This window comes from Apostichopus japonicus, chromosome 4, assembly GCF_037975245.1.
Source record: "Apostichopus japonicus isolate 1M-3 chromosome 4, ASM3797524v1, whole genome shotgun sequence".
Classification (NCBI taxonomy): domain Eukaryota; kingdom Metazoa; phylum Echinodermata; class Holothuroidea; order Aspidochirotida; family Stichopodidae; genus Apostichopus; species Apostichopus japonicus.
Window position 1 is genome coordinate 7,628,816 of NC_092564.1, and position 10,151 is coordinate 7,638,966.

At 36.7% G+C, this 10,151-nt stretch overlaps 1 protein-coding gene across 8 annotated transcripts in view; it reads left to right on the forward strand.

Moving 5' to 3' along the window:
* The window catches only part of LOC139966323 (LHFPL tetraspan subfamily member 2 protein-like), a 45,968-nt gene that overhangs the window by 17,061 nt on the left and 18,756 nt on the right, over window positions 1-10,151 (forward strand). For 4 of the 8 annotated variants that reach the window (XM_071969206.1, XM_071969204.1, XM_071969201.1 and 1 more), the window contains exon 2: window positions 8,830-10,029. In XM_071969206.1, coding sequence (XP_071825307.1) covers window positions 9,579-10,029 — 451 coding nt within the window. In that variant the 5' untranslated portion in view covers window positions 8,830-9,578. Of the gene's footprint in view, window positions 1-4,739; window positions 4,979-8,826; window positions 10,030-10,151 lie in introns of those variants that run through there. The other 4 variants (XM_071969203.1, XM_071969202.1, XM_071969208.1 and 1 more) reach the window with 2 other exon arrangements.

Below are 10,151 nucleotides of genomic sequence, written 5' to 3' on the forward strand. Positions count from 1 at the left end.
GGGATAATGTCACTCATTGTAAGGTTCTGGTCTGGTTAATAGTAGGATTCAGCCGCAGGGGTAAGGTATTGTTTTTCATAGTGTGTTTTAATGGAATGTATAATTAAATTTGAAATTGCCTCCTGATTTTCATTTTGATATCAGAGTTATAAAATTATGGCTTAAGCTACTCACCTAACAGCAAGCTAATAATCAAATGATAAAAGAGGCTCCCCCTCCCTCCCCTCCCCCCCCCCAAAAAAAACAGATGGAAAATGCACAGGCTATTCCTCCCAATGCTAATGCATTGACAATAAATGTCAAATGGATTTGTATGTTACATCTAGTCCTTGAACACACTCTTTGTTTCTATGTATGGTACATTAACAATACTGTTGAGAAGTATCATATACATAGTGTAGTAGTTTGTTCTTTCCATCACAGTGCACAAGAGTCATAGTTTTGTATTCTTCAGGTTATTAGACGAGCACATGCTCTTCTTTTCACTTTCCCCAAAGAACATGTCAGAATGTCTGAACTAAAAAAATTTTTTTTAAATCACAGCAGCTACTGTAGGTGGACAGATTTTCATAACTACATTAATTGTTCTTTACTACCCAATCAATAATCATAATGTCTGTAATTTGATGATGCTATTGACATTTATGTGTTATTCCTTCTGGGACAGCTCAGGTGCATGATTACTGGCTGTCAGTTATTAGTGATGTGTAAATTACAGATACAGCAGCAGCATATTAATGATGATGGCATTTGAGCCTCATTGCAAAGCCATTTACTACAGAGCTTTATAAGGTACTTGATCACTCTTAATGCAACATCTGTCTTTAAAAGTTCTAGGAGCCTAGGTACTGTACATGTGATAGAATTCGAAATGATTATTATTGAAGAGGGATGTGACAGTGGAGGGGGATGAAGAGGGTTGAATTTGTTTCTAAATGGCCCCCTTGGATGAGGAAGGAAAGACTTTACCCCTTTTTACTTCGTTTTCTTGGATAAGGTCTAAATTTTGTGATTGTGGATTCTTTATTGTCAACCTTAGAGCTACATCTGTCATACCACAGAAGCTGAAAGTTTACTATGTATGGGATTTGAGGGACAGAAAGAAAGTAAACTGTTGCAATTTCCTCTTAAAATCCCTTCCACTGGGGAGAGAAAAAAAAAAAATTCCCTTTTTTCCCCTTTAATTAGATTTTGTCTTAAACAGTATACGATTGTGGTTTCTTCTCTTAGAGCACATGTATACTGTACTGTAGTTGATAATCAAAAAACAATTTGTCACTGGAACTTTTTTAGTATGTATACCAAAATACGGTACTTCCTGTTGTGAAAAGAGTTATAAATCTATACATAAATGTTTGATACTTAATTCATCAGTTTCTTGCAAGAAGGAACAGCAATTTAGGAAACAAGCAATTGAAACAGACTTCCAGCAGTGAAAGAAGGAACAGTAATTTGTGATGAATAATCATTTAGCATATTAAGCCTCTTTGTGCTTGGTTCAGCTCATAATTAATACCAATTCATCATTCAGTCGATACTTATGCTGCACTGTGTCGGTATGTTAATAACAATTCCATGAATTAAAGTCATGGTAAAAAACTGAGAACTGATTCCAAGAAATTTGTTCATTTCCTATGGTAACTGCCAGGGTATTGTTCTTGTTCAGGGAACAATTTATTAAAATTATTATTCCCAATCTTGTGTGCAGCAGCTTTGAGGGCTCTAAAGTTTGTGGAGCTTATAAATGATGTGGTTCCTGTGTACAAAGGCTGCTATGCATCTTTGCACAGTTTGTATCTATCTATTTGACCATTTTGTGATGCGATACCGGATAAATTATTCACTGCTCGTTTCATCCGTTTATGAATAGTGAACAAGATTAGTCAAAGTGATCATCTTAATTGGCCTGTATCTTCCACCCAAAGCCGAGTTTCACTGACCAGTACAAAGTTAGTATTCTATATTCACCAGACCGGCGCATCTCTCCAACAATGTATCATTCTTTGATACCTTGTTACATTTTTCGGGCAATCAATTTTGCTGTTCGGACTAGTACCAAAAAGGGACAACCATAAAATAAAAAATCCTTAACAATTCGGCTTTCATGGTCGTCTGCCTCTCACTGTTGTACGTGGTACTCTGGACTTACAAGTACCATCATCGCTGATCAGCTCCCATAAATATTTCTCATAATATGTGTACATATTCTCTCCTTTTGCCTTTACTTTTATGTGTACAGTACCTTATCATCCAGTCATTTAGAACGTATCGCATGACCCAAAGAAAATCTTTCCTGCTGATTTATTTTGACACGTTAGATACATTCGATCCCCAGGTAGTTAATGTTTGACTTAGAATATTTAATTTGCAATCGATACTTGGGATAAAGTCACCCACCAAGTCCCAGATTCGATTTTACAGACAGCTGTGACATGTTTGGTATGTTGTATTGCCCTATACCATTGTCTGTGATAGAAATGCCCATGTTAGTTTTAGCTGTCCATGTGATTGAAAACAAAATTAAAACCGACTCAGCTATTAAGTTGATTTTTTATAACAACTTGCATTGCCATACTTGTTATATTATATGTTGATGATATGTAATGGTACAGTACATTATATTTACATTAGCATGGCTAAGGGAGAGGAAGGGGGGGGGGGGAGGTTGATATTGTGGAATGGACAATTTGTACAAAATTGCAAGTAAATTACCATTCTCTAAAACATAGGCACATCTACTCATATATGTCTCTTCAATTTCATTAAGGGTCATTATATGAGGTTGGGTTGCAATGTGAGACATGGTTAAATTTTCAAAATAGTTTTAGCTCACACACATTTCTGTGTGTGAGCTAGGTTATGGATTTGCAGATGGTGTCAAACTTTTCAAAAAATTTTCAGCGACTTTGTTCATTACTCTTTTCATTTGAACTTTTGTTAGCTTCCTCATTGGGATGAACTTTGTTTATGCCTGTATCAATTGGGTGGGTGTATTGCCAGCCTTCTGTTAAGCTCAGTTAAGGTGATACGGTGAGTATACCTCACTTTGTGGCATGTGCTGTTTGACATGATACGGCACTACTTTGTTCCAACTAACTGTTGACTGATATTATTTTCAAAGTGGAGGCTACTGCTGTAATTGTCTATTATTTTTCCAATGGTGATAGGGAATCTATGAGTATCACCAAACTCCACACATACTACTTTACCTGTCCAACTAGTGATTAAAATTAGTTGATAAATACCGAGATAGATTTCCATTGATTGGTATTACTGCTAGACATGTGTAACATGTGTACCAATGTAACATAAACATAAGACCTATGATGCCTTGTAAGCATATTGTTACCCCCAAAAACCTTAGTATCCCAACCTCATGGAATGAATCTTAACCTTTGAAACATCCCAGATTCCGCTCTACGCCTGGCTCTCATCTCTTCCCTTCTCCACCTTGATTTTCCTCCGATATTTTGCAGCACTTGTAAGATTCTGAAGTTCTGAACCAAAATTGTAAATATTAACAGTAAAAAGTGATTACTGCATTTTTCTCTGGTTCCAGTTATTTCTCTACCCACTATACCAAATTTTAGAGAAATGTGAGAAATTTAACCTCAAGTACAAATTTGCTAATGACTCACCAGTTTTAAATTCTGAGAAATATTCTATAGGGTTTTGATTCCATCCTCTTCCAATAATGATTTAATGGGAACCATTGTTTAAAAATGCAACTCATGATAATTCTGAACAACATCATTAACCTTTCATGATATTTCCAAACAATAGAGTACTTTCCAGGAAGTGTCCATTAATTGCCCCTACCATCAGCCTTTTAAAATAGAATTGCACTCTTCTTTACTGGCCTGTGTTAATTATAAAAGTCTAAATTTTCCCAGACATTGGTCGGCCCGGGTGTGGGAATATGATTCGGATCACTTCCGTAAGTCTCTTTTACAGGAAGTACTTGACAGCTCCAACTGTCAAACTTTTCATCACCTGGTCACAGATACTAGTGGTCAGCAAGTCCCTTGTATAAATCATAATGGAGCATGTTGCTTTTGTATTTAATAATTAAGCTTGGATGGGCTGTTAATTAATTTGTGTCTTGGCTTTACTCAAATGATACAATATATGTTGAAAAGTTCCTGAGATAAACATTGACAGAATTGCATTGTTAACATTGACAGAATTGCATTGTTTAAAATGGTCACAATATCAGAATAATTCTTTATTTCAGAAGTACAAACTTTGACCTGCAAAATTTCAAAATTGCCATGGAAAGTGTACATTGTGAAGTACATCCCCTTAATGAGTACCGTTGCCGTGGAGATTCTTTTGTGTTGCAGGCTGTGTGCAATTATCAATAAATTATATTCACATGACAATGATAATCCCCTTTTTGTGATCTACATCATTACAAACCTTCTCTCCATCTTGTTTTCAGTTTTCTTATCAGACATGACCCAAACAAGCATTGCTTTGGTATTGAAGCAAACCCTGTTGGTAACATCTACATATTTGCTTTTCACCATGATATAAGTATTAAACTGCTTTAAAATTGTGGAATGTTAATTAGGGTCTGTTTTATTTACAATTGGGAAAAACTGTTAGATGAAGTCTAAACTCTACAGATTGACTAGTATATATCTGACTGTGTACTTTCACATCACATACTGTACTGTACATAATAACTACTGCATGTACAAAGTCCAAGTAAGAGATAAAATATAGAGATACATTAGTTTATTGCTGAATACATATGCTATTCCATTCAATTCATTTCTCATATGTACATCCTGTTGATGACACAGTTGGTTCCTAGCTACTCCATGTGTGTGTGTGAGTTTTAGTAAATATATAGCTGTAGTGTATATAAGAAAGATTGCATATAGCTAAACAACTCAGTAACCTATAGGTAGGAATGCAGACAGAGTAAGAGGTTTATCTTTGGTTCTACAGAAGACTCTGTGGACTTCAAGCAGTGAGTATGAAATAATAGTACTGTGGGCCTAATCACAGGGTCTACAGTACTTTCAATTTCTGTTAAATATTTCTATATATATTTTAGCTTTTGTTTTGTGTGTGTTTTTTATGGGAAATGTACTGGACATATGGAGTTTCTCTTTCCTTTGCTTTAAGGTATGAACACAAAAGCATTGAAGACTAATATACTTTGGACCGGTCACCGGTTACTGTGCATAAAGTATGTGCTATATAGGCCCAGTTAGGCCGGGTCCTACTGTACCTACCAGCCTATACTTAAGCCTTGGCTATGTGTCAGCATTCATTGTTTATATAGTCTTTCACTGCCAATGTTTATTTGCAATTGGGAATTATTGATCTGGTATTGCATGAGCTATGCAAAATGGGCAAATTGCCATACAAGTGCCAAGTAGTTGCATAACATCTTTTGTACATAGGAACCATAGCATTTTATATGAGACAAGAGTTCAGAACATTCAAAATAGCTACATAAAATTTTTGACACTAAACTATATTCCCTGTTATACAGTTATATTTCATATTTAATACATTTTTACATACATTTAATATACCCTCACCTTATAGGCACTAGTTCTTGAGTTAATGTAACTTAACTTTATGACAAGGTGGAGTAGTGATACTTGTTATGTTGTGTATACAGAATGATGAACTGGTGTTGCATATGCTATGCAAAATGGGCAAATTGCTATACCATTAAGTGCCAATTAGTTGCAAAACATCTTTTGTACATATAGGAACCATAGCATTTTATATGAGACAGTGTTCAGAACATACAAAACTGCTACATAAAACTTGGACACTAAGTTATTCCCCATTATACAGTTATATTTCATATTTGACATATTTTTTTGCACAGCACACTATAGATTACCCTCAGCTTGTAAACACTAGTTCTTGAGTTTATCTAAATTTGAACTATATTACAAGTTGGAAGTAGTGAAACTGGATACATTATGTACACACTATTACAGTATGTGCAGAAATTATGCAGATATTTTGGGGTTCATACTGGGTTCACTTCATAGTGGATTATCCAGTGTACTGGGTACAGTGACCTATAAAGGGCAAAAACAAGCTATTGTTGATCACTGTTGACAAACATTATGTTGTTGCAATATCATCCGTGTTTGTTACAGTGCGTTCATAAAGGCTAGGTAGAGAAGCTCATCAGGATATAAGAGTGGAAATGAAAGTTTAACCTTCATGCCCCCATGTCCTATTTGAATATATACATTGCATTTTTCGCGATCAATATCGCATAAATTGGTCAAAGTGATAACACAATTTCTTCACGGTGTGTTTGAACCAGTTGGCCTTATCTGCTTGGTATTCTTCTACAAGTACTGTACTTTCAAAAAACATCTAGATACAGTCTCTAGAGTACATGAAAAGAGATTTTGATACATGCATCCATTGTGCCAGTAAATCTGATACGAGCAATCATGAAAACTGGCAGAGATATTATCAGTTTCCTATCACTCTCTCTGTCTGTTTCTTGTTTTTCTGTCGGATTTGACACGAAAATTCATCAGACTAGCTAATAGCCTTGGACTTGGTCTTTTGATTCCATTCATGTAATAGTACGCATTGAAAAACGATCTGGTGATTTCTGCCATTTTGCCAGCTATTTTTTCTGATGACAAAAGAAAAGATCATCAGATGTGTGGTAGGCAATCTGAGGTGTCTTGTTGCGCAGAGAGTTTCACACCTCACAACTTTGTCTGCACCCATACAGGCAGGTGTATGGGAAATCATTGTGACAACAAACTGTACAAACAGGTCGTGGGAGATCCACTGTGTAATGTGTACATTTGTCTGACACATTACACAGTGCATAATTACAATTGCGTGAAATGTGTACTAGTCAGTCTGCACTACGTTGTTCGTGTTCGTACATTTTTCCAGTCTTCGACTCTTTGGCTGCTAGAGTTGTGGTATGGGTTTGGATGCGAGTTAGGGAGTGGGTGTCGCTAAGAGCTGGGCTAGTGGGTTTCGCTGAGAGTAGCGCTAGTGGGTCTCGTTTAGAGTAGCGCTAGTGGGTGTTGCTGAGAGTAGCGCTAGTGGGTGTCGATGAGAGGGGTGTCGCTTAAAGTAGAGCTAGTGGGTGTTGCTGAGAGCGGTGTTAGATGGTGTCACTGAGAGCGGCACTAGTGGATGCGGATGAAAGCGGCACTATTTGGGTGTCGCTGAGAGCGACGCTAGTGGGTGTTGCTGAGAGCGGTGTTAGTTGTTGTCCATGAGATGTTAAGGAGGGTCCATTCTGTCAACATTAATGTGAATCCCAATTAGTAATTATTCTCCCCTCCTTGCTTTCTCAAATGATAATTCAGAGAGTAATTTTACTGGTACTGGTATAGTTAAATTATACTGTAGCTGCCTGTAGTAAAAACTGATCCTCCTTGAATTCTTAAACGATCATTCAGAGAGTAATTTTACTGGTACTGTAGTTAAATTATACTGTAGCTGCCTGTATTTGCTCAAAGGAAAGTTGCTTGTAGATAGAAAAGTAGCATACAGAGGGAAATTGTAAGTTTCATTTACATATTCTAAATAAACCAATATTCTAGTGCAAACATTCAGCGGGTATATAAACTATGTGCATTTAACAAACCTGTGTCTGTGAAAGTGCATTAGATATTAATGTAAAGCCAAAAGGAAATGTGATCCAGGCGGCGTTGCTGTTGGTAACGTTGAAATACTGTGCTTGTATAATACCATCTGGCCATTTTTATCCAAAGTTAGCTAAATGATGAAATGTTTCCATCTGTTAGGGAATAGTAAATGCTGAAAAAGTCATTTTTGGACATATACTGTATCATTATCCATGAAAAGGTTTTTGATGGATATTTAAACATCAATACTGTTTGGGTAATATATATGAATATCAAGTGATTACTTCCTGTGAAATCGAACAGACAAAAAACTGAAACTGAAATTTGTCTAGATTGTTTGATTTTTAAAAAGTGATCAGTAGTGGTATGTTTTGGAAATTCTCTCACATGTATACATATTATGTGATGCAAGCCCTTTAACTTACACAGAAACAACAACAACATTAAACAAACAAACACAATAGACTTGTTACAATGCACAAAACTGCACAATATATGATCAATTAGAAACATGAATTATCTTAATTATTGATTCACAGCATTAATTAAAGGTTTAAATCTTGTTTTACATAACCTTGCCCATTTTCATGTGTATGTAAATATCAGATACAATAAGAAACAGAAAAACAATCAATTTAAGCTGTATAATGGGGTAATTTATGTAACATTACCGTGTGTGGGCATTTCACTCAAATGTATTTTAAATTAGACACCCTTTTTTTGTGTGTGTGTGTACTTGAAACTTCACCTTTAAATTGTCCTGCCACCTCACCTAAACTACTGTAAGCTTAATAGTGAGTGCATTACTTTGACAGTAAAATGTTTGTTAACGAAGAAAGAATCCATACATGTCTGCGCACAGAACTCCATGGACTATTGCTATTGGCAAATTTTCCACTGGATGAGTTATTTTCATTGGTTATTTTGAGGTGAATTTATCTTCTTTTTTAATAGTCAATTTATGCATGCTCCAACTAATTGCCTAATACCAAGTGCCTCTCAATTCCCAAATCGGATGCATTTATTCTGCAAAGTAGCTCTTTCATCGTCTTTGACTCTTCCACAGTAATTTGCATCGAATACCTCATCTGATCATTTTTTTTTCTTTCTCAAAACACATTCACTCATCCAAAAATTCCAGTTTGAACGCGACTAATTGGCAAACAGAGAACTCTACCATTTTAAAACTCCTTCCTCCGTCTTTTTCTACCAGCAGATTGGCTGTTCAACTCTCCGTGCTTGCTTCGTGTGAGAGATTTCCCTGGAGACTGGCAGCAGTCATTAAGGATTGTGAGCGGGAATATAACCAGCTGTAAACCAAATTAAAGCTGAACGCTCCGAGCACTGCTTGGTTTTCAACGAAAGGATCTAACAGCTTCCTTTTCTCTCCTCGTCGGAGGAAAAATTCCTATTTACTCTTAGATCCTGGAAGACAACTCCAATATTTGACCAGGACAATATTTTGTGCAACTAGGAGAGTGTTTGACCCACGTACTATGTACGTATACAGTTGGTGGATATATAACATCTATCTGATATAGTGACCAAAAGGAGAGACAGCCTGGTGAGCATTAGCAGCGGTCAATCATATAAGTCTGTGGATGATTGATGATCTTGATCTTAGCTGGTCTGGTCAGTCTGTGGAGAGAGAGATGGTGAGGTGGCATCATGCTGGTAGGAAACAAAGCTAATTACTACAACTGATCATTAACACTGCAGAATATCTCTACTGATTTTAAATTAATTCTTTCACCATAAAGCGATTATTGTGTCGTACATGCTCAGTCCTGTTGAAAGTATATCAACTGTGCATATTTTTGCAGTGTGCAAGTTACTTCATATATTGTTGGAACACTTTCCAGATTGTGCCCTTTCCCTACTTACAGAGTACAGTGTGCAATAAAAGTGTGTAGTTTTGTTTCATAGGGTGATCTTTAAAAACAGCGACTACACACCGACGCCAAAATGTTTTTCATCGTAGTGACGATACGTTCCTTAGCTTGGACACTGTTGAGTGTTGCCACAGTACTTATGCATGTCATGGCACTTATATCATCATATTGGTTGTTAGGACCTCTCTCAGAAATGCAGGAAGGAGAGTACACCATATTTGTTTCCGAATCGAACACGACAGTGATACCAGAAGAAGGCGACGTTTACTCGGTGTCTCTCGGAATTTTCACTCGTTGTCAAGAAACTTTTTATGCCGGGGGAATGAACGATACTAGTTGCACCACATACGTCAAACGGTTATTAGATCTACCCAGCGGGTTCTGGGTGCTGATGGTCTTGTTATACGCATTGGGGCTGGCAATATTTGCGGTAACAGCGGTGGGATCTATCCTGAGTATTTGCAAGAGGACTCTGTGTCATAAGAGCATCTTCACATTGTCAGCCTTCGTTCAAGCAGTCGCAGGTGAGTGAGAACATTTATTACCATGCAGTGTTAATATTTTGCAAAAAGTGAATGTTGCTGTCATGCATATTGAAATCACATGTTAAGGATAATGCTCCTTTTCATAACTGTGGAGTGGTATG